Source organism: Apteryx mantelli, chromosome 2, assembly GCF_036417845.1.
Source record: "Apteryx mantelli isolate bAptMan1 chromosome 2, bAptMan1.hap1, whole genome shotgun sequence".
NCBI classification, from domain to species: Eukaryota; Metazoa; Chordata; class Aves; order Apterygiformes; family Apterygidae; genus Apteryx; species Apteryx mantelli.
The window spans coordinates 139,406,116-139,432,563 of NC_089979.1; the positions used below are offsets into that span (position 1 = coordinate 139,406,116).

General features: G+C 35.4%; 1 protein-coding gene across 7 annotated transcripts in view; it reads right to left on the minus strand.

Moving 5' to 3' along the window:
- The window catches only part of PHF14 (PHD finger protein 14), a 172,124-nt gene that overhangs the window by 115,258 nt on the left and 30,418 nt on the right, over positions 1–26,448 (minus strand). For all 7 annotated transcript variants that reach the window (XM_067291646.1, XM_067291647.1, XM_067291642.1 and 4 more), the window contains exons 6-14: positions 23,085–23,196; positions 20,810–20,947; positions 18,073–18,219; positions 14,015–14,285; positions 13,326–13,432; positions 12,769–12,864; positions 11,066–11,169; positions 9,552–9,683; positions 541–709 (exon numbers count right to left, since the gene is read on the minus strand). In XM_067291646.1, coding sequence (XP_067147747.1) covers positions 541–709; positions 9,552–9,683; positions 11,066–11,169; positions 12,769–12,864; positions 13,326–13,432; positions 14,015–14,285; positions 18,073–18,219; positions 20,810–20,947; positions 23,085–23,196 — 1,276 coding nt within the window. The remainder of the gene's footprint in view (positions 1–540; positions 710–9,551; positions 9,684–11,065; positions 11,170–12,768; positions 12,865–13,325; positions 13,433–14,014; positions 14,286–18,072; positions 18,220–20,809; positions 20,948–23,084; positions 23,197–26,448) is intronic.

Consider the following 26,448-nt stretch of genomic DNA (forward strand, 5'->3'; position numbering starts at 1 on the left):
TATCCACATTAAATACCCTGTTTTATGAGCAAGCAGGAGAGCAAAACTGTAAGGACTAAAGCAGCAGGAAAAAAAAAAAAAAAGGCAATACAAAGAATACAATTATTAATAAAAGGTTCTACTTTCAAGGAAAAGATGCTATGCATATCATCAGTACACGGGACATGAGCTCTTCTCACTAAAACTATCCACCAGTAAAGTTCGAGAAAACATACAATGAATGATACGAGACTAGGAAAGCTAAGCAACAAACTGACAGGGGGTTTCATAATAGTCACAGAATGTGTAGTCACTCAATACAGTGCCTATATATAAAGAAATGAATAATATCTAAATTACCAATTACATTATTACTTAATGTTAGCAAAGCGGAGCATTTCACAGAAGTAATAAAGCATTAAACACAGGAAAAGAAATTTATAATAAAAATAGCTTATCACACAAACTGAACCCCTTCAATTCAAAATTCCCCAAACATTAGTGATCTTAAAAGAAAGCTATTATGAATAGGAGCTGCGTAACAACTCAGCTGTTATTTACCGTGTTCCTAATTGGAATTTTCTTCGGTTCAGGTGGCACGTCCTGTGGAACAAATTTCACCGGTTCCTTAATCTGCCTCCTTGATCTTTTGGTCCCATCTGGTAAGGTTTCCATGGCAATATCAGCTTCCATGTCACTGCTACCTGCCTGGTCACACTCGGAGCACTGCCTGCAAAGTGAAAGATTTTATATTGAAAACGGCAGTCACAAAAGCAGAAAAAGAAACATTTTGAAGCAGAAAATAAGTGTCTGGATTAAAAAACAAACAAACAACAACAAAAAAAACCCCATCAGTAAAAGCCAGGAAAGCCCATGACATCTAAAGAAACTTCTCAAACACACAGTATTTTAAGCAACTAACCAGACAAACAGAAAGACTGTTTTTTATTGTTGGCTTTTTTCTGACAGTACGTAAACTTTGAAACCCAAGATTTCGATAGTAGGATTTAAACTTCAAGAAGGATGCTCCCCATTTCACCACCTGTATTCCTACCCATATCCCACTTTTAATGGTGTCCACTGATCAGAAATCCGTTTCATTCTCGTAACTGCTGCTGCAGCTGAATCTTCACCACGACCCAGTACAGAATTCATTCTCCTGAGAGAGTTCTTTAGTGGCACGGATTTGCAAGAAAGGTCAGTTATGAAAATTGATTTTAAGATCTATTGAGGGAGGGACATTTTAAGTAAAAAAAAAATTAGTTCAGAAACAGCTGGAGATGCATAGAGGCTGCAAATGGTTTATTAACAATCTTTGAACACCACGTTGAAAAAAAACATGCCTTCTTGAATTTCTTAAAAACTACAAAATCACAATCAGAAGTTCAAAAGCGAACAGGCTCTAATGCATGCTATTAACAAGCTCCATGAAAGAATTAACATGATGGGAAGTCATCTGGATTTGTTCTCATCTGCAGCATAAGTTAGTCTTATATAAGGTCATATATGTAGATGTTAACCAAAAATATGAAAAATGAACCCACTGATACTAGTGATACTGGCTGTTTTTAGAATTCCTTTGTATATAACATTGTCAATTCAGCAAGCTATAAATTCTTTCAAACAAATTCCAATCATCACTGTTTTCCTGTATTAAAAATAGTATCAACTGAAAAAATTTTAAATTATATTCTGCTATTAATTGGCATTAACATAGATACACATTAAAAATTTTCTAAATGAAGTAGCAAATTTGCTTTCTAAGGAGACATAGAAAAAACATGTATGCATTTATTTGTAGTTACATGTTAATACACACCTGAAAGAAGAAGGCAGGGTAATCTGGTATCTAAATAAAAGCACAAAGTTCTACAGTGCTGCCGGGTATACTTTTTGTATGTGAGCTGATTTCCTCATATGTATATGTTTAACAGAAACAGTTTTGCTATTTTGAATTTCAGTAAGGGCTATCACGCTATTAACTAGTTTGATTATAAAAAGCAGATGCTCTTTTCACATTTTGAAAAGCTATCACCGACCAGTAATATATTCCATTTAATCCAAACAACAGTCCGTCTTCAAATCAATAGAACAGAACCACAAACAAATATAACAGTGTTAGGACAGGCAAAAATGTTTTTAAACAGTATTTTTAAACAAAGGCTGGTTTTGATCTATGGTTCCGTAGGTACTTTAAATACCAGCTGAAATAAACAAACAAACAAACAATGTAAGGCTGTGGCTATACTGCCTATTCCAATTTTAATTCAATCAAGAGGGAAAAAAAACCAAGCAAACAAAAAACCAACTTTGCATGTTTTCTAATTCTTACAAGCTCTTAATCCAAGCAGGATAGGCTCAGATCTTTTCTGGCCACACCAAAAGACAATGGCAGTCATCACGGTCTGCTAGATAGACTAGTGGCTGACAAATTAAAATACAGAGGATCTAATCCTGGCTTGGATAACTGTTATCAGTGTGACCTTGGCTAAGTCAACACCTTTCTGCTTTAATTTTTCCATACGTAAAAATTAAGTTAATAGTTGATACTTTATAACATTATGAAGATTAATCACTTATTATCTCTAAAGCATCTGACACCACTGGAAATCAGACACAGGCCAGTGCTAGTAGTACTTGCTGATCTGGAAAGGCAGAAGTACTACAAGGTTGATTGCTGGAAAGATAACATAGTTCTCTCCCTTCTCCCATACAAATATGAGGACTTTATTAGTAGCCAAAACATAAGAAAGTAGTTTATATACTTTTACACTTGGCGAACAGTTTGGGCCAACATACAACTGTGTAATATGTGACTAATTCCTTCTTCTCTTTGCAAGCCCCACTCATGAAACATTCATTGCCTGTTAACATCTCTACATCTCTTTAGTGCACTAAAACATAAAACCAATAATATATGTTATGGTGTAACAACTTTTACAAAATACTACTTTTTATAGTAGCTTTTTACGTAAATTTCTGTATACATACATATATATATACATACACACACACATATATATAAGTAAAAGCATTCAGATCAAACTGACAAGAAGAGTATATAAACAAAAGCTCTGCAATGATGTAATGAGAGAGAGAAGCTTTACAAATTAGAGCATTCCTTAAAATTCTTTGTGTACTCTGTTACAGAGTTACTTTGTGTCCTTAACATTGTGTCCTTAACTTTTAAACTGTCTTCAAGTTGTCCAAGTCAAAACTTCCAGGAGATTTTCTGTTTGGTAAATGCCATAGAGCACAGTCTTTTGTAATATGGAAGCATTGGTCGCATCATTAATTTATGAAACAGAAAGCACACCTGAAAGTATTAACTATGATCTACTTATGCAGATGAAAGCAATAGCTATGAAAGTGTTCCTACAATACTGTGATGAGTATTTCTTACACAAAGGGAATTTTTCACATTACGATAAAGTGTACTATATATAAAGTGTTGCACAATTAAAGAGCTGCATAAAAAGTTGAAATTGTTATAAGACAGAAAAATTAGTGGTGTGATCTTACAGAAGTATTTGGACTTAGGAATGGATAAGACTGTGGATCTTTCAGCCTGAAACTGTGATTAAAATATCCCTGTTCTTTAGCCCCATGCTATTAAAATGGGAAAGACTGTATTTTTCTGCTACATGAACTCTGGCAGTAGTACAGAAAATGTAACAGTGCAGACCAATAAAGTACCTTAGATTCATAAGGGCTCTATATAAATAAACAAACAAGCAGGCACTGTAACTTTGATATTAGTGAGGAAGAAAAAAAATTTCCTCCAGCAGATGATATTGCCTGCAAATTTCTGAAATTCCATTTTTATGTCTGAGCTTACTCTGAAACAGGTGGTGCAAGTGTCAAAGTAATCAAAATAAGAAATAAGCTAGATGCACAAAAAGGAAGCCATGGTTGAGAGTGGAAAAGAAAAAAAATACAGAAGAACAAAACTTTATAAATAAACTAAAGATGAGGGGGGAAAAGGAAAATTACTAACATAAAATTATGAGGAGCTTCTTGATTTACTGGAATAGCCCCTACTATAACAGGCACCTTAGCAACAATTTCATAAAGCGGTCAAGCTTCAACTTTAAAGTAATTAGGTCGTTTTCTCCTATAGGGCCCACTGAAAAGCTATTCCAGAACTACACTCCGAGTTAGAAACAATTTCCAAACTTCCAGCTCATAGTACAGTTTATTTCAATATGGTTCTTGAGTTTAAAAAAACTCCTTCCCATTCTGCTGCTTAATTCTGACATACTCACAGAAAGCAGTCATACGACTCTCCTTCCTTATTTGGTTACGCTAAAGTCATGCTCATGGAGTTTCATCTCTTCCAAGGAGAATCTGTGAATAGAGACCCTACCACTACAGGTCATCTTTCCATGTGTTCAGACAGTCTTTAACTATGTCTACATTAGCAAGCGCTGCCATGCAGCACAAGCAAATTAACAGGAGACGCAGTTGGTGCTGAGGACTCAACTTATGCACACTGGCTTTTGTTTTGTCTTTACGTTGGACTCGCTGAACCTCGCCTCATAGACAGAACACCCACCAGCAGCCGAAGGCAACCAGGTAGGCTCTTGGAGTTCATCTTCCGGGCTCACCTGAAAGCAATGCAGTTCACACGCTCTAGGGTTCACAGTGTGAACCAAAAAGCAGCGAGTGGAAACAGGAGGAGATTTACTTCAAACGCATACTCCTGATCTACATTAAAATGTTAGCACAGATTCGGCCTTTGTGGAAAATGGGAAGCCGTAACTTAACAAAATAGTTTGGAGACAGCTTTTTTTTTTTTTTTTAATAGCAGTTCCTTAGGTATTTTAGACAGGATAATTTTCACACTCAGAGAATGTTTCTATAGTAAATAGAATATATACAGGTAAAATCCTTTGTGTTAGTGGAGATTAAGTAATCATGATAGAAGCAATCTCTCAAACAACAGAAGCATTTTCAACAACAACAATCTACTTAACAGAAGCATTGCAGTACTCTTTCCTTACACGATCATTAAGATATGATTTAGGGAGCTTTCATATTGATCAAAATGCTTCTTACTGTTTCCATGTACTTGACAATCATTAAAAAAAAAACAAAACTGCTTCTGAAAGACAAGTGCAAACACCCAACTTTTTTAAAAAATATTTCTCTGATTATAATAAACACCCTCAAATGGCAGAAATGAACATCTACACCACTGTTAAATAGGATGTGGGGAGGAGAGGGGAAGAATGCAGTTTGGAGACTGGGGTTTTTTGGTGAAGTGGAAACAAAAACAGAAGAGAGAAACCCCTGTTGCTTGCCCCCTCAAAATTAATGCAAACAGTGACATTATGAGGCTTTTGTATGCTGCAGCTTTACACATCAAAAAATCTAAATGCAGTTGAGCCTGGCACATGGAAATTTGTGAAACAATGATGGGAAGAGATGAAGATTAGAAATTGAACACCTTTTTTTAAATAAATGAAATGTCATGAAGTTGAAGGTCTCACAGATAGGGCTTCACAGCAAACACAATCTTAACACAAATCTATTTTTATTTTTAATGTTTTAATAATCAAACAAGCATCTCAATTTCTTTGCTATATGAGATAGCAAAACAGATAAAAACATCTGAATATATATATTTTTTAAAGATAACACTACTATAAAAATTAGGAAAAATTTGAAGCCTTGTTCAGTTATGTTATAGAAGAGTTCGACTGGTTTAATTGTGTTATGCTACATATACTCAGAGTGGCTTGTAAAATGAAAATACAAAATACTCAGTCTGAACAAAAAGACAGTCATTCTTATCATCGCATTAGGCAGGAACAGAATTTGGAAGAAACCAGGATCCTTTGCATACAAAAAGTTTACTGTTAAAATAGTAAATTTAAGTCTCATGCTGAATGAACAGGACTACAATGTTTCATTTAAAAAACAAAAAACAAACAAAAAAAACCCCAGTTACACCTATGCTGTTTATACAGGAAAAATCATTCAGCTTTAGTTATTTTTAGTTTGGCTTGTTTTTACAGATCTAGTCTGTCTAGTACGTCTACACTCTGTGACAAATCATGTCTTGAAGTTTTAGCAAAGAATGAAACCTCTTTCAGCTTGAGAAACATGAACCTTAGCTTTAAGATGACACCTATGCTCTGGAAATTTGAATAAACCACACAAGTTTTGAAAGATATAGCGGAAGTAGAACATAAGACGACTGCTCTTATTCTGGAGCAAAATAACAGCATATATGAACAATAAATAGCTTGTCAAAGAGCTTCAAATACTATCTTGCAGAGAGAACAGCTACTGAAAGTTTGTCATTTGCAACCACCCAAACGCCCTTCAGTTAGGGCGCATGAAAAATCTGCTTGATTACCTACATAAAAATTGACAGATTATATGTAATATTGTATTATATACACACATGTATATTATTAATCTTATATCATTATCTAGTAACTCTGGATAAAAAAAACAATCAAGATATGCTGGATCAATATTGAATGAGTGCACTCAGGAATACGAACGAACGTTCAAATCCTGAATCAGTGACCACGTGATACTAGTCAGGGACTCCAAAGCCCACTTTCTGTCCCATGCCGATACTTTAATGTGCACAGCAAAGTTACTGCCAAAATATTCTGGCCTTCATAAAGAAAATAAATCCCACCAAGCCTAATATCTTTAGTCGTTGTTTGGTTAATCTCAATTCCCAACATTTCATATACTAGCAAAGGTTGTCACTATTTGTCAGTGATCCGATTTCAGCAGAAAGAACTGGTCTCTGTTGATAGCCACCAAATATTTTCCTCGATGAAACACCAATATTTAACAACTAGGTTTTGATTTATTGTATTGTCTGCCAACACTTCTGTCCAGAATGGGCAAGGGCATAAATACACAGGTTGTCAGTGAAAATGACAACTTACTTTTATGAGAAAACATGAATCAAATGAATATTGTAGGGTTTAATCAGTAGCATTTCTAAGAAACTGGACACTTTCAAATTTTAAAATAAAAGTATGCCATAGCACTTTACTCTGTGATTAAAACTGAAAGAGTACTTTGGGAACACCAGGTCAAAGCAGATAAAAATTAATACTTTCAAGTTTTATTACTTGAAATAGTCATGATATGCTCTTCTTTTAAAAATAAACCAACCTGACATGAGGATGGGCCTTAAATTACTTTAACACAGTAAGTTTATTTTTAAAATATTCAAGATGTAGAAATGTTGCATTGCAAGAAACTTTCAGGCTGCTGAACTGGGAAAATTCTTAGTGTTAAGCACCTGAAACCAGTTTCTAGTGATTTGTGAGCAACTGTTACTTACTAACTCTAAAATCTTATTAAGACTTTGCTAAGTCTAAAATCACTACCTCCTTTTAACGTTTAGAAATATTCAGTTAATATGTGCTTTCTTTAATCAATTAGCTTTTAAATGTAAAAAGGGTATTATTTTTCTTACCTTACCAATATGTATAATAGATTTTTTTAAACAATTTCAAAATCTGTTTTTATATATTTCAATTCAAATTCCTATCAAATGCTGAGCATCAAATGCACAAAAGAATGAAGTATTAACTCATCTGATATAGCATCACGTAGATAGGCTGAATCACTCCACATCCTCAACATAATATAAAACACTGAGTATACAGAATAAAGTCATACTAAACTACACAATGTTTAAATAAATATGTATCGATAAAGTACATGACCCTATGTAGCTAAGTATCAGACCTCCTGTAAAGATTAAAGTTAATAATCACAAGTAAATGATTACCAGTGATAATCCAATGGAAAGTAAAATCAAGTACCAATTATTTTTAACTGTTTCCTGCCTACTGTTTTAAAACAGGATTAAAATCAGCACTTTAAAATCACTTTAAACAAAATCTTCCACCCTGCCAAACATTTCAAGGAATTTCCTGCTATACCCATTTTCTCACTTTCTTTTTGCATAACTTCACATTATATCCTATACAAATATCTGAAAAGTACTTGATCCCTATATTAAAAAAAAAAAGTACTTTTCTTCATGGCTTAATCAAAAGATTAAAAATATATTCAAAACAGTGGGGGGGAGGAGGAGGAGAAACTGCTGAACTCACACTCAGATAAGGGTCTCTCCTATATGCTCTCCACTGACCCTGAAAGGAACATATAAAGGCATGGCCAATGATGAAAAGAATGCAATCAATACAGCTCAATTTGTCTGCTATAATCTCATACCCCAGAATATGTCTTAGCTAATTAGAAGTGAAAGCTAAGTTTGTGATCAGAGGTATAACTGAAGCATGAAATTCACAGCAAATATAAGTCAGAACTTTGAAATAAAGCCATTTACTACCTAACCTGACCTATTCTGCCTTAACACCTGCTGAGAAGTACAGTCTTACACCCTTCGGACTGATGGCTTTTAGTGAACCTTTTCAACTTGGTTAAAAAGCAAAAAAATAAAAAATAAAATAAAAAAATTACTTCCATGTAACATGACTATGTTGCAACTTTACATTTAACCAAAGAGCTCAGAATTCCCATGAAATAATTAAAAGTCCAAAATCACAGACTACAATATTAGGCTCAGGATATTAATTATGACAGAAATCTCTCTGAGCTTTTCAGCTTTTAAAGGAAATCTCTATTAATTTAATAAACCAATTTACTAGACAAAATCCAGATTCTGTCATCTTAAGATTAAAAAAAGAAAAAAAAAGAAAGACTTCCCTTTTCATGCATCAGCTATCTTGGTTTGCGCACAACTATTACAATTACCCCAAAAGACAACTTAGTAACTGTTTTACGAAAGTTTCAAAAAAAAAAATCAAGAGTGACACAGGAAAATAAATAGAATCTTTTCTTGGCAAAAACTGTTTTAAGGAATTCTTGTAATATTCTGACTTGGTACCTTAACATTCAGTCAGGGAGATTATGACTTCTTCTTAAAAACTATTTCTTTATTAACACGTTTCAGGACAGCTTAGAAACTCATCAAATGCTAACACAACACAGTGGCACACTAGTTTTATGATGGTTTAGAATTCATCACCTTTACCTTATTGTCAGGTCTCCATGGTATCACTCGCCCTTTGTTCTGCTCCACTGGCATAAAAAGCATTTTAATTCAGTAGGAAACTAAATCCTGTAAGTACAGTTATGCATATGCTTTTGCCATTGCAGATTTGAATCATAAGAAGCAAGTCCAAGTGATTGCCTATACTGCAGTAAACTGATTTACTCCTTACCAGATTATCAGGCCTAAGCATTTTTCTTAAAGGTCTGGATAGAAAAGTTGTATATCCGGGTCCTAAGATAAACAGAAGACCAAGTCTTTCGTTTCCTAAAGGCAACCGAGATTCCTATAATCTGTTTGTACACAGGGTGGCTAGTAGTGAGAAATCTTTACAATGTAACTTAATTTTTTACCTTCAAATATTACTGCTATTAATCTGAAAATAAAATAATTCAGGTCAGACAATATTAGCAACACCTAAAACATTTAAAATTCACAAACCTCTTCATTTCAAGTCCTACTTTAAGTACGGAGATGGTACAAGATAACACAGTAACAGCATTCTTACCAGTAACTGTTCTTGGTCTTCCTCGGCATCCTTGTCAGAGGAGGATCCAGGCAACCAAGATGATAATGGAGTTTACAAGTATCACACAGTAACAGGAGGTGTTGATCATGGTTCTTCTTGCAAATTCCACAACTTTTAACATAGGCAGCAGAAAAGCATTGTAATTACATTTGAGATGACAAAGAATAAACCATACATCCCAACACATTCCCCAGTTTCAGTAAAAATATAACATCTTAAGTGTGTCACTTAAGCGCACAATTACTTTTTAAGGAACTTCTATCTATATACAGTACAATATAAAAGGCACCTAAAACAGTAAACCTTCAACATTAAACAGTTTTTAATCTAATTTTTAATGACTTCCAATCAATAAGTAACCACTTGATACTTTGACAAAATGTACCAGTGGCAGATGGAAAAAAATATTACCTTTGCCATCCAAATGCTTAAATAGAAAATTATACTGTTATTATCAGTATTACTAATCACGTACTTGTTTTAACAATGCAAGTACCCTGAAACAAGTCTGCATTGTTATTACATTGGGCAATGTATCAACTCCTAAGAAATTTCATTTCTTTTTTTAGTATTATTTACCAGAGGAGCTAAATGATTGAATTTGTAAGCAACAGAACTAGTAAAGCATGACTTCCTATTACTTGTTTGTGTGCATATGTGTGGAAGTTCACAAATCCTCACACTGCTCTCATGTTCTCCACACTTCCACCTCTCACAGCACTAGAATTAACTTTTGCTTGTGTAACCCATCTACTGTGTTTAGCCTGCTAGCTGGGCAAGATACAGCCCATTTGTTGTGGCGGGATGGCTCGCTACTGCCCTCTGGATGAGCCACAGACTGTGCTGCTTCTCAGCGGTGGCAAGAGATAAAGATCCAAGATGTTATGTTGCACAGGCATGCTCTGCGTCATCCTAGTGTATGTGCCATCATTAAAGACAGCTAAGACCAGTCAGTGGATTCACAACTTATAGGAGGGGGGAGAAGGTGACAGAATGAATTAATACATTTTGTTTTCTTGGGAGTGTAAGTATATATAAAAGACAAGTTATCCAAAAGCATTTGACAGCCCATGACTTGAGCAAAAAGTAAAAATTCTTATATGGCAAGCATTTTACACACCCAGCTACTGTGACTAAACAGCAGCAGCACTGGTTGCAAAGTCATCAACACAGATGATTACATTCAAAAAACAAGATGACCAGTTAAAATTTTTCACATCACAGAAGCAAAAACAATCTTCTATTTCATCTGTAAAGAGTTACACTTATTCTTAAAGCACTGCTATCAAATTAACAACAAAAAATATCCTTATTGACAGGTGCCAAAGTGAAGAATTGACTACTTCTCAACTTGCCTACAGAAGTAAAATGTATAGAGGACTCTGACCATTTCGTTAACCAAAACTGAAGCAAACAATTTTCTCTTAACAATTTTTGAAACTAACTTTAACTTCATTACATACTTTATCTATTCTGTCAAGACTTCTACTTGCCTATAAAGTACAGCTGGAAGTGTAGATGTCTTTTGTGTTCCTCCTTCCTTTTTACTCGGTTTTCTTTCCTTCGGAGCACGTAAAATTGCTGGTATGTTCAATTTCTATTGGATTTGAACAAATGCAGTATATATTAATCTTGGGGACATTTAGAGCATACTACTCAAATCTCAGTGTATGAGAAACAAGTTTGATCATGCTCAAATTATCAGTAGGAAATTGCTAAAGCTACCTATTTTACAGACAAGAACAACTACAGATGTTTATGTTACAAAATCAGATTAGTATAGAGTAGTATTGTAATCATTTTTGAATTTAATAAAATGAGATCACATGTTGAAATACTAGTTTTTAACTTTCTATTCAAGCTTCAAGAGAGACAGACAGAAAAGGATGCATCTGTCTAGAAAGCTGAAAAAGGAACAGGAAAATTCACTAAACCGACAGAAAAACACTAAGGCAGTTTATTTTTCCCAACATCCCTACTACACTGGTGCTCCATAGGTTAATTAGAAAAATTATCTTATTTGATCAAACTCTCCACAAAGCAGACAAGATTCTCTTCGGGTTTCTACTAATCTGCAGTATGCTAGCTTCTCAGACAGCAAACATCTATCAAAGTCATTTCTCAGCAGCCCCATGGGCCTGCATCTGTTCAGCCAACTGGAAAAAAAATGTCATGCAAGCTGTGCAAATGAATTCTACTAAACTGATTTTTTTAATTTAGTGACGTTTGCACCAGGAAATATATTTGTGAACACTTTCTCTCCCTTTTAAGATGGCTTTGAAAATCAAATCTTGATCCAAGAGATAAATCGTATAAGAATCTTTCTTCATAAGTACAAAAGAGAGGCTGACAAACAGAACCAGAAAAAAATAGCCTTCTATAAGAACTATTAATGCATAAAAAAAAGGGGCAGTTTTCGTTTTCTGAACAGTACAAAAATAGCAGGACCAAAGGGCATCACAAAATTATGACCCAATTAAATAATGTCTGCATTTTTATAATGAGCAGTTTCTTCTTTAAAACCATGACTGGAAATCATTTCAATCTCTTTCTGACAGCAAAGTTAACCATTGCCACATAATACCTTGGACATAAAAGACACATGAGCACACACGTTCACTGTATGAATACATCACATACAGACATATGCAATAACCCGCACTTCTCTCTTTTCTCCATGTATGTCAATGGCAACAGAGTTAATTGCTGGCAAAAGGAAGTAATCCAAATCTTTTCTTTTCCTGGATATTTGTATTCGTTTCAACAAAACTATTCTTCTCTACTCAGTTAAAAGCTGTCACATACACAGTGCAGTTTTAAAGATGTATATCTTATAAAAGGTTATCATACCATTTGAAGTCTACAGTAACTAAAGATAATGAGGAGACAAAACCAGTAGGATTAACTCATGCTTCACGTTAAGCTTCATCACAAATGACAGATCAATCGGTTACAGCAAATGAAAGAATTCTGCAAACAAGATCACTATTACAACGACAAAATTAAACTGCAGGTTCCTACTAGGTAGTTTGCAGAAGTCTAGATGTATTTCAGTCAGAAATCATTATCCCCAGAGTACAGCCTGGGCCTGATCAAATCAATTTATTTGGCCATAAAAGTGACAGACAGAAACAGAAAAGCCTGTTCTTGGAACACCAGGTCTGCATATGAATTACAAAGGGAAGAAAAAACCAACCTGTCCAATGATCCTACCCAGCAGAGCCCAAATGCCTTGCCCTTCATTTCGTAGTTTTCCGTTCATATTTTGTAGTTCTTCCAAGGACTCACACAGCTGAAAAGTAAAAAAAACAAAACAAAACAAAATTTTTAAAAGCCTGTTTAATTAAAGTTACTCAACCTCTTACCTATAGGATGTGCTTTACTTTATCGGGGGATTAAAAAGCAATGAAACTCATGTCAGTATAGCTGTGATCAATGCAATAATTTAGCAATCTAACAGAACTAAGCAGCCATCTGTTTCGTAAAGACGATCTGAAACAATTCAGCATGAAAATAAGGTTCCATAAAGACAATCTGAAAGCAAAATGAAAATATGGCAATATCTTGCATGTTTTGATTACACTACTTAAGCTGCAAGATTATGACAAGTATCTACACAAAAGAATTCAAGTTCTCTATTGTCATACCAGAACTTTACGTATCTTCAAAAGTCTTTTTTTAGAAGCAAAATACTATCAAAGTTAAGAAAAGCAATACTAAAACAGTACATGGGTTTATCCTTTTTTTCTTCACCTTATTATATTCCACATGAAGCTTTTCCTGTTCATTTTCTAATTTATCCTTGATATTCTTCTGTTCAGCCATATTCTCCTGGATTTGAATCATGCGCATATTTCTCTCTATTTAAAAGAAAATTTCATTATTTTCTAGCCTTGGCTATATTTTCAAGATTTACATACTGGAAAGAACGAAGCAGTGAAATGTAAAGCATAAAACCGTAACAACACAGGTGCACAAACTATACAGACTGAGTAGAATGAACAGTCATTCATAACATTTACTTTTTGCTGCATATGAAAACCTAAAACAGGCTAGTTATTTAAATGATGAGCTTTGATCAAACAGACCCAAAGACAAAAGCATGCTGCTTCACACAGAAAGGGAAGACAACATCAGAAAAAAGCGATGCCAAAAGGTACCTAACCTTTCATTCTTTTCTTAGCAAAAACACTTCCTCCTGTTTATATTTGAAGGATTTTCTTCTTTTGTAAAACTTCTTTAAAAAAATTACTAACTTGCTGTATAAATTGAGATACTGAGCAACGACATATCTGAACTTGAAGTCTTAATTCACATTTATCTACCAATAACAAAGAAATGCAAATAAAAGATAGAAAAAAAAGCCAATAAATTAGCACGGTACAGATACAGGAAAATGGTGATTTCTTCATTAAAAAGAAATAAGAAATTCTGATCCTTACCAAGGTAATAATTCACAAAATCAGCAGTGAGAGCTGGTTGTTTATGTTTTCTTCTTCCATCAACACTGGAACTGGTATCTGAAGTATCCACTGGAAAAATGTCTGTACTAATGCCCATTAATTCAGCTTTGCGCATAAGCTTACGTATGGCGGAAGCACTGCTAGTAAGCGGTCGTGGTAGCTTCTCCCTGGGGACCCAGGCCTGAGGCCTGGTGGTACGAGCCAGTTCTGCCTTGGCACGATACTGCTGTAGTCTGGCATTGATTCGAGCCTACAATAAATTCCACAGATTAAAAAAAAATAAGAGAACAATGCAAAACCATTTTTGAGTTATATCCTTTTGGAACATATCTGCATTTTAATTTCTTTTAAAAAACTGCACAATCTAATCATCACTATTTTCATTCTGGAACACTATGACTCAAGAAAGACAGTGATACAGACATTTGATTTTACCTCAAAATTCATATCTAAGTAGCATCATCCTTTCATGAGGTTTTAGAAGTAAATTGGAAAAAGCATTCACACATTTCTTGGTAAGATTACTCCATCAATGAAATTAATATTAATGACTGCTGGCTTTCAGACAAACCTTTCTAATAGCAATAATTTGATGGAACTGTGAAAATTCACTACTGGGAAGAACTTTGGCTGACCTATCAAAAATGTATTTATATATATTTTTATCGCTCACATAGATTTAAAGTTTGTGAATGGCATTTTTGCCATATTTGTCCTCTTTTTGTAGGAACTCCTTTTCTCAATGCCATATCTCTTTATAAACTATTAAACTAGCTGATTATAACATGTCAAAAAACAGAATGGAAACAGAAGTGAAAAAGGCAAGAGAAGCTCACAATATATATTGCTGATGACATCTGTATATTTGTGACCATCTGGGAAACCAACCTCGGAAGACCAAAGTTGCTACAGGCATTCAAAAAATACTGTCTTGCAGGGAATCTATGCAGTGGCAATTCTGGCAGAAAATGACATCAGCATACAAACCTTCAGTGGCAAAACTCCAGCAGACTATCAGAAGTTGTTTACTTGCCTGTATAAAGGAAAAGCTAAACTAATCCAATTGTCCCAACGAATGGTATGAGATACTCTCAAGAGAAAGGTAAAGTGTGTATATACGTGCTATGCTTAAGGAACATCTTTGAGTACGGACAGCATTGCTGAAGGTAATATTACAGACACAGTTAACACAACATACTACCTTATTAGGTGTTGAACATAATGACCAAGAAACATGACAAATGTGGCTTGCAGGCCAGATCTAAGCCCAAGGGCTTTTTTCTTGAGCCCACAGCAGCAAAGAGATCCACCTACAGCCGCCTTGCTGAAGCTTTATTCTCCCCTGGAATGAATAAGGATGGCTGATAGCTTCCTCAGCCAAGACACTTCCTCACTGATTACACGCTTGGTTCTGAAACACCTGAAGTCACTTAAGATGTCACACAACCGTGTGCTCAGAGCAGCATTCCAGAAATAGCCGAGACAAGTTAGCATGGCTAATCTAAATGAAATCCTGAATTCCAAACTTGGGTTTAGGTAATTTTCATGTATACACTTTACTCATAAAGGAGCAACGTACATTATCTTTACTGATAGAAATAAAGTATTTTAATACAGAATATTTTCCAACAATCCATAACAGTCCTTAGCTTTATATAATATACTCCTCAGAGGGATTTTCTTTTTTGGGCCACAGGACTTGCCAGACCATAGGCTCAACTGGCTACAAGGTCCTGAATACCCTTTTTTCTCCTCCAAAACTGTGCCTCAAAAATCCATTTTCACAATATCAACTAAATAATTTAGACCACATACTTATTTATGCTAGCTCCATCTCTGTACACAAAGCTTGTGCCTATAAACTCCTGTGGAAGTGAACTTTTGTGTGTGCATATGTACATATAAGTACACTAATACAGAGAGAGAGAGAGATCTCAGTTTCTCCTCCTTTTTAACCCAGTGTAGAATGCAGTAAAAGAACAGACTAACCAATTTTCATTATGGTCTGCATTTCATCCTTTCAGTATCTCCAGAAGGTTTTGGAATCATCTTCATCTTTTTTCAGACTAAGTTATCTCAAGATCCAGATTCTCATTTCCCAGACAAAAATCACAGTAGCAAATTTAACCATCTTTGTTGAACCTGGACTCATGCAGATAATGTGCGGTAAGCTATCGTGTGAATTTATGCTTACTTTGTGTCAACTCCCCAGACAGACGTTTCCAGTACATGCTAAGAATCCTTTACAGTTCTGCATTTCTATAACGCACAGAAACCAAAGACAACAATTACTTCAAAAAATCCCAATACATAAAACTAGGCATTTTTCTAGCATCCCATCTGCTTCTGTGCACGTAAACTAAGACACACACACAACACTAACCCAAACTTGTGCATCACCAGAACCTTCAATAACAAAATCATGCGGTAAGACCTCATCCTGTTTTGCTTCCTTTTACAGAATGTGAGAGTTATCAAACTTATATGAAGATGTCTATGACACCATGTTTAGTAAATCCACACGCAGTTTTCAATGTTCATTCTTCTAGTTTCTACTTCTAAATGTTTAATCAAAATAATTCAGAACACAAAATCCGAGGGGGCTTGGTTTGGAGGAAGGAGAAGAGACAGAGGGAAATGCATGGCACTTGTTATCCTTGATACAGCACTGCATAACAAATGCATGGATCTAAGTGAAACACAGGGCTGAAAACAGCGCTAATAAACCCCACTGGACCCAAACCGACTTTCCACAATTGGCATTTAACATTATGCCTGTTGATATGCAGATTATCGTGATTTTCCCATTACACAGGGGTATTGCACATAACTGAGAGCCAAGTGTACTCAACAAGAATTACCTAATCAATTGCAGTCAAGCAAGACCAAGCTCTATAGCTGAGAGAAATATTTTATACAAAATTCTTCTACGATAGTTTGCTCATATGAATTCTCAAATTCATTATGTCATTTTAAACTGATTTTCTCTTTTTCTATCAAAGATCTCTGCAAAACTAGAAAGGCATGATTTTCTTTTTTTTTTAAATAAAAAAATTTGATCATATGAAGATTTATTTTCTGATCATTACCCTGTTGTTCTCCTTTCAGAAGACAACAGCTTGTTCTCTCCGTCAAGTGCCCTGCATTATTTACTATGCATCTGTCATTTCTGCAACAACTCAGGCAGGGTTCCTTCAGACAACCAGCTACTTCCCCACACAGGCATGATTTTTCTACAGAATCCAGTTCAGCCTAGGCAGTGAATAGCAAGGTAGGCCACAAATTTGTCAGTCAGAAAAAACAAAGAACACAAAATTCAAACATACTGAAGCACAAAGATTCCCTCAGAGCTACAAAAAAGACTGAAATCTTTATAGCAACAAGATGTTAATCAGTTGAGCTAGGTTTATGTGAATCAGTCCTTAGACAGGGATATAAACTTAGACTTTGCCTTAAGACTTTGCCTAAGACTTTCAGACAGCTATTCCACAGCACAGACACCTGTACCTAACATCAATTTTCTTCTAGGAAATTTTTACTATGAAAAAACCCTGCAGAAAAAATTCTGCTTAGACCTATAGCAAATGAAGAAAGGCCCAAAGAAACTTTAGGCTTGCTAAACTCTTCTGCCAAGCTCAAAAATTACAAGAAAAAAAAGTAGACTTTTACTGAACACAGAAGAAAAACACGCCTAATTTCTTGTGTGTCTTTTTTGTTAAGAATCTTGAAAAAAGTGTTTTAAAAATCCCTATGAATTAAAATGAAAAATTACCAACTTTTTGCTACATAAACAATATAAGGATTTTTTTTCAATTCAGACAAACACAGATATCACTCTTTGGTAATTACTTTACTGGGGATTTGTTCTTAAGAGACTAAAACCTAAAAATAATTCACTGCTATGTTAACTGACCATATGCTATCAATATAGAGCAGTCCACATTTCATTTCCAAATGTAATAATCCCATCCCCTTCACTTTTTTCTTGTTTAACATAGATGATTAACACAGACGCAGTTGTGGCATGAATACAGTACCTGGGCTTCTGGCGAGAGCTGTTTCTCTCTTTCCTGCAAGGACATTTTACAGTAAGATTGCAATGCCAAGTAGTTCTTCCGCTTCCATTTTCTGTCTAACCTGTCTGCATGCTGTTTACAATAAGCAAAAAAAGGATCAGCTATATCCTGTTTCAGAGAAAACAAAGGGGAGGGAGGAAAATGAAGTAAGTCTTACATGGCAAAAAGGCTGTGAACAGCACAAATCCAGCATTCTGGCAAGCAGTCCGTATGCAAATAGGCATATTTTTAAGAACTACTAATATGTATGGTTTTTAATTCAAATTTGTCAAGTTGATGTAATTACCCACATAAAGTGTTTTTCATTGTGTGATCCTAAACAATTTTTTAATTAAGGAAAAAAAAAGACAGACAGACACATGCACACACACAGACTTTCTCTCCTCCAACTGTTAGAGACAGACAGACAGACTGACCGTCCCTCTCTCTCAACTGTTAGCCAGCAACCTACTGAGAACAGATCTATTACTTAGCAACTCTTCATGACCTTAAAGAAGTTGCCATGCGTGGGTGCACCACAGACCACAGTTTGACCAGTATTGCTATAAAAATCCAAACAGTTTTATCAATAGGATACACTGACTTAACCATAAATCAGGAACAATTTTTAGGGTAAGTAGCAAGATTGCTATAAACCTGTTTTATTCATCTTTCAAAAAGTCCTGTAAACTGCATTAGTAATAATTTCAACCTGCAGTTCTATTACCTTGCTATTGCAGTCAGGATTACAACATATACGTTGGTCCAAGTTTAACACACATGCACACACATGTACAGCTACGGCTATACAACCCTGTACACAACGACAAAGGTCCATTGCAGTGAACAGGTTAAAGCCAAGTTTAGAAATCTAATCTCAGACATGAAATGTCACAAGCCAAGGGTATACATCAGTCGGATATCTTTAACAGCTATTGATGGTCAACACTGCCCATATTCAGATTTAACAATTTTGCTTACTGCTTTTTAATTTTTTAATTTTTTTTTTTTAAAGGTAAGTTCCAGAGCACTGAAGTAAGCAGCCTTTTATGTTAAGTTAAAAGCACAGATTTTAACCACATAGGTAGGTCAAATCAACAATCGAAGCACATTGTTCTGCAATGCAATAAATCAAATATGGCAAAATGGAAAGCTTCCAAAGAATTGCTGCATCAGCAAAAATGATAAAGGCACATCGAGAAGGTATTTACAAGCTAATGAAAAACAGTAGCTATAAGCCCATCTCTCATAGTAATCTTCACTTACTTCAGTCATTTCTAGGTACAGACTTCATCGGGTCTGCATACTATTACAGCTGTACAATTATATCAATTTTTAGCACATGCAAAACTTCCAAGCAGAATATGAATATCTGAGTAAGAAAGATTATTCAGTTTGAGAAGTATATTTCATTGTAAACTTATGATGATGTTTCTATGGTTTTGAAAATATACTGGCAGAGTAAGAAAAACCTATACAGTCTTCCTTGATAAAATAATAAGCCTATCAAACTTTCCTTCACTGCACCTACATAACACAGACTAATAAAATCTGTGCATACTTTCTTTACAAATATGTTTTTATCTAGATTTTCAGAATATGTGACAACTTACTTCCAAAAACTATTATATTAGTGGCTCCCTAAAATTAGATTCTACAAGGCCCTGATTAAAAATATTTTTGTTTGCAGAAAACATTTAAGAACATGTAAGAAAATTTTAAGGTGAGAAGACCAGCAAATGCACATACCTAGCAGAAATTCAACTAAGTTTTTGAAGAATCAACATTACACACAATTTATTAGGGACAAAAACATTTAGGTGACTATGCAATCTTCCTATTTATCAATTTCACAGAAGTTTATTTTGTGAATGCTCTAAAAGGAATCACTTAGTAGTCTATTTTTTCCAGAAACAAAAGGGAGAAATTTCAGTGTAGATAGTGCAGGACAGATCCTGTTTGTGTGCATCTCTAATACTTCCTAAGTCAACAAAAAATTAAATTGTGTACCTATGTACATGACAGGCTTAATCCAAACCATAAAATCAGGATGAATTTTGGCAATCTAAAAGTATTTATACTGTAAAAATGAACTCTGAAATAGAATCTTCTAATCTGAATTGTTTTAATCATATTTCAGGAATAAAGCTGGTAAGAGCCTATATTAAAAAACTACCAGTAGCTTATAAATGTCTGCTTTTCATTCTGATACCTAAGTGTAATGTTATCATAATAAAAGTCATATACCTGTATCACTATTTAAAGAAAATACTGGAAAATGTGTATGAAAAAACGGTATTAGAAACGTAGCTTATTTCTGAAGACAGTCCTAGGTGGGGGAGAGAAAGAATATTACACTACATACTACATAAACAGCTAAGTAACTATGTCAACCTAGGTGAAGTACAAGGAGTAGGTTCATACAGAATTCACCTCTGTATTGATCAAAATATATTAAGCTGACAAAGCTAACTTCTGTATTACCCTTCTCTATCACTTTTATGAAGCCATTTCAAAAGATGATCAGTTGACTTTGTTCATCAGCAACTTGATGAACAAAGAGACCTCCCCAGTCAGAGTCTTCATTTGGCCTATGACTTCCTAATGATTTATAAAAACTTTCTTCAGGATTACTGAGCAAAAAAGTGCACAACTTCAGGTCTTCCTCCTTTAGTTGCAACTCTTTCATTCTATCACCCTGTATGTATATCATACCTACCTCTTCTGCTGCTGCTTCTGAGAGCAAGCCTTCCTTCTGAGCACAGGTCACATGGAAGTAAGCTCTGCACATCCCAGCATCGCAACTAATGCAAACACCAGTTCTGGCAAAACGAGGATCTTCGCAGAAACTGCACTCCTTTATATAGGAGGGTGGGAAATGCCACAGTAAGTATTTTACATGTATTTTTGCCTATCACTTGATAATTTACATCTTGCATGTAAAAATAAACAGGTAGGTTTACTCCCATATGGTACAGAGACAAAGTATGCTGCTAACAGCTGTCACTACTTAAAGCGCCCTCCCGTTGCCCTCAATTGATTTCATTTTTAACAAGCAATGGACAAGTACTTAAACAGCCTAAGCAGCATGTTAGATGAATTTTTATATGAACTGCCATGCCTCGTATTCCTCTTCAGAGCAACCACTAAGTACCATCCAAGTGATTTATACACACTTAATTATATAAGCATGGTATCATAAAACAAGCTTAGCACTCAGCAAATGTTCAGTTGTTCAACAGTCATCACCAAACAAGCAAAAATTCAGAGGACAACCAACAACAACAAAAAGATCAATACTCTACATGACTTAGAAACAGATAATTACATAGTTGTCACTCTCATAAATGATGACTGAGGAGCAAATGTGTGACAATGCAGAAAAAAAAAACTTGATTATAAATTTCAGCAAAAAAGTTGTGGTTCCCTTAAACACAGCATCAAGGCTGTAGCTACATGCATGTTTGTAGGCACAGCTGTCTGCAACACAGCAAACTAACAAACATTAATGTGACCTGGAAAAAGATAAACTTATTTTTCAGCCAAATAAGCTCTTCAGTCTTGTTCACCACAAACCCATACCAAACAGCTGTGCCAGAACAGTACAGTGGTGAACACGTGAGCAGGAAAAAGCATATGGGAACAAGAGCTTCTTAAGCAGTACTGCTGCCCAGTGAACAAAGATGACTTAAATTAGGTAGTCATCCACTTCTCAATTTTTCACACCCTGAGTACAGGGCAAAGCTATGTATCAGCTACAGAAGACATCTCCATGCAGCAACAACAGAAACTTAACCAACAACAGAAAGGGACAGCACAGAAAATGCAATGACAGAAGAATCCCAAAACACCACATATCCTAAAAGGTCACCTTTTAGCTGTGCAACAGCAAGATATAACAGCTAATACATGAAGTAAAGAAGAATACTGCATTAAAATGGTATTCTGGGGAAAATTTAGCTAAGTAAGCTATAACTTGTACACTGGATACAGCAAACAAGGTTTGGTTACAACTCTGCTGGAGTAATGATCCCTCATCTGTGTAGTCTACTATTAATCTTACTCATTTTACAGTAATAAAATATGCCTGAATTCTTACCCTTGCTCCTATATAACAGTCAGGTTAATAGAAACAAAAATGCATGATCCATTGCCAACAATAATTTTTAGGGCATTGATAGCTTGCTCTGAGTTTTCTTAAATATTTCTAAACAACAGTAGGCCCACGTAGACATGCTCCTAATACAGATATGTTGCACACTGGCTATCCAAATTGTGTATGAAATATTTTAATTTTGTATTCAACTTGACAAATAAGCATTCCAGGAAATGATTTTGACGATGTATAAATTAAGCATTAGAGGAGCAGCAATACAACTCTCTTTCCTCACATTAGCATGATGGATATGGTTTCTCCACACTGTCCCAACAGCTACAGCAACAATACTTAGGTGTATTAGGTGTGTAAGACAGCAAATTGCTGAATGCTGTTCAAGTTGAGGGTCCCAATGTTGTTGTGTTTTTTTTAAATATTGCTTTGCAGCAAACCTTTTATGCTCATTGTTAGCTTATGATTATAGAGAACCTAAAATAATTCTTACTGAGTGTACATCTGTTTGTCTTAATACACCTCACTTTCCACTTCTCCATTACGTATCCCATATATCCTCTTCTCTTTCCATCCACATTTTGGCAATCTGCCACTGACCAACATTAAAAGAAAGTAATTAGCACTTCCATAAAAAAAAATTAAGGGAAATGGGGGAGAGGACAACAATGACAGAAATGATGGAGTTCAGGGGTAGGGAAAATGAAAAGAAGGAGGGAAGGAAGAACAAAGGTATAACAAACGAACAAACTTTATCATATTTCTAGTCCTGAACCTCACTGCATTTGCAGTAAACAAGAGATATAAAGCTGGAAAGATATATATTACTCTATTATATGTAAAAATAGGTAATAATAGGTAGGTAATAAATGTCTTCTAAACTTACCTTGGCACCATACTTTGAATAATTCATTTCTGTGAGTGTTACTGGCCGTAATTTGTCAATATCTCCAAATGCTACTCCTGGAACATAGAGGGCACAAACAATATGGACCCACCTAAAACAGCAGATAAAATCAGGTTACTGTTATCAACATTTTGTTCCTGTATCATACTCACCATTTGCAGATTTCAAAGTGCTTTATAAATGTTACAGATGCTATAACAAATGTATCTAAAGGAAAATACACCAGAAGCAGGAAGAGAACACAAATTTGGATTCAGCAGCTCACATCCTAAACCAGGGTATGGCTTTCAAAGCAACCTGGATTGTTTCGCCTGTCTGGATCTCTCTCAAGGCCTTGGCTAGCATCGCCCTTCTGCTCTGATGGTTCTTCGGTGCGGTTCCACACCGCTGTTCACATAACATGAAATGTATATAAATTTGATATTTCCATTACATGGGGGTGGGGGGTACAATCATAAGGGCAGCCACAGCAACAGTGGGCATATAATCAGGAACTACCACCACGCAGCATCAGTCAGCTTTTGCACTGCTACAGTTACAGCTGTTAGTTTCACCAAAATTAGCTAGTTTTATGCAAACATGGATAGGAGGTGCATTTAGATATAAACATATTTGAATCGCATTACAGAAATGTCTGTTTGAAGCTATCAGATGAACAGACTGTAACTTAGCTAAACTCTTGTTCATTGGCCATAAACAAACTGTAGGGCAATAGATTCAAAGCTTCAGCACTTAACGGCCTAAAATGAGATGGCATAAATCTGGACCTCAGTGTCTAGTAATTACATACAACACAACCAAAGATATGGTAGAGGCTTCAGCCTCATCTGCTTTTGACAGACATCATCTTAATCTGCTGAAACCCTCAGTTACCAAACACAGCCTTGCAACAGAAGACATATTTTCTTCTTCTTCAGTAATGACAACTTTCTAAAACAGCCAACTCTCTCTGTCATAAGCCATCAGATACTACTTTCAACCTAAGAACACTCAGATCGCATGCAATATAACCAGAAACAGTAGATGTAACTAAGTCAAAACACTGTGTTTCGCCCTTAGTACTTATATCAACACTGTGCTCTTCCCAGTCATTAACATTAAACAGTAAACACATCACTAGTGAAGACTAACACTTCTGTGTATAACGCATCCTCATCTACTCCACGTATTCAAGAAACTACAAGGACTGGTGATAATGCCACAAATGCTTTCTTCCCGTGTCTCTTTCATTACCCACACAGTACAGTCCCTCCCAAAGCCCCCCCAAAAGTCAACAGTTCAGCACAGACCTATTACCACCTCCACCACTCTTCCTCCATGCTAAGGTCTGCTGTACCCTTTTCCTTCCATTTCCTACTACTGCCTGTTTCTCCTCTTTTCTCCTCTTTTCCTTCCTTGTGTGAAGAACAAAAAAATAAAAATAAAAATAAAAATAAAAATCAGTCGGGACCAAAGCAAACTTGAGATCCTTGTTCTAATTACACGCAAGTTATGACTGTTATCAGTGGACTGTCTACAGATTATTTAAATGCTGAAACTGATGGTTATACTAATCAGGAGCTAAAAGTATCCCCAATTTCCCCTTTTCCTCAAACCAGCAGGTTTTTGACCAGGTAACCTTAGAACTAAAATGCTGGAATTTATCAGATTGAGAATTAAATGAATGCAATGAATGCAATAATCATACACAACTCATACAGCCACATACAAATTCAAAAAAACAAGACACGAAAGGTCTGGTGGGAATCTCAAAAATACGATTACATTTAAGTCTTCATTGCAATTCAAATTCACTTCACTCCATAAGGATTTGCTGAATAAGTCTAATAAAAGCCACTGATTGATTCACAGTCTTATAACTGACAGTACTCTCTTCACCTGACATTTGAAAACAAAAAAGTTTTTACATTACTATTAAATCACACAGGTTTGAGATGTTAAATGATAAATTCACTTTAAAGCATAAAAACTTAATACTGTGAAAAAAATGTGTACTCCAAATATGCATTTACATGCAATAGCTGCGTTGCTTTATTTGTACAGATTTTACTAGCGTTCTCTGCACCTACAGAATGGTTGGCTACAGCATGGTAACTACAGAAGGACTTGAAGAAAACTTAAAAGTCTTCTCTAGATGAGTTACAACGCTGTCTTTAAATAGCATGGTAGACACAGGCAGCACGCTAGCTGCCAGCAAACAAGCTGGGGTACTCGAGCATTCTGCCAAACTTCTTGCTGTACAGACAGGGCATACAGCCTGGCACTGGTGTTTGGTACAGCGTAAACACCCCAGCACGCTGGCACAAGCTGGTAAGCTAATACAGTGCTATCTAGGAAAGCCAGATTCTTCTCATGACTATGAAAAGCGAGTCTTGTCTGTCCGACTCCTCACAAAAGCAGTGGAGGCACAATATATTCCTGTCAGGGAGCAAGGGAGCACCTGATACCACCCCTGCCCTTTCATACCATATCCAGAACTGGCTATAGTTTGGCCAAAACTGTTACCATAGCTATATAAACTATTCTTCTATCTCAAAAAAGTGTGTGCGTGCGTGTTAGTAAATATTATGCATTTACTAAAATAAATACCTCATTTACACAAGTGTATTTGACTCCTTTTCAAAAGGAATCAAGATACTGTTTTTTAAGGAAAATACCACATGCAGCATAAGGCCTGTAACCTTGAGATCAAGAGACTGTTTAATTGTTACGAAGAGCATTCTGAATTCTGTGGGGCTTCCTTTCTATAAGCTACCATTGATTTAAGATGTATTATACAGAACAAATTTGTATAAATGGAAGTGGGAAAACAGTTACACATCTTCATAATTACTATTTCTAAAAAATCCAAGGTTTTGGTTGGAGATCCTTGGTAGTAAGTTTTAATATAACCTCCTAAATGTACCTTCTAGAGTTCAATATAAAGATACGCATCTTCCACAAGCAGCTGCTTCTCAATTTAATTTGCACAGTTTTTTCATGCTCCACTGGTGTATTAAATGCTGCTGCACTCTGTAGGAGTTTATCTATGATAAACCCAACAGCTGGCTGCTTGCTTCATACTGACCTTCTCAAAATGTTTTAGTACATGTCACCCAAGTATTACAGTATTACAGATTTAAACTGCCATTTCAGTGATTGGCACACAAGTGTCTCATTTCTTCAACCACCTATATGCGAACTCCAACCTGAATCTTTATTAAAAAACATACAGAAGTCAGTCAAGTTCACAGCTGAAGCAATTTCAGCTGCTTCTAATACCAGTTCTAAATATTTTCCTGCTCATTTGTTTAGCTGCACATGTTTTAAAACCTTGTAATTAAGACAAATTGGGTAATCAAAG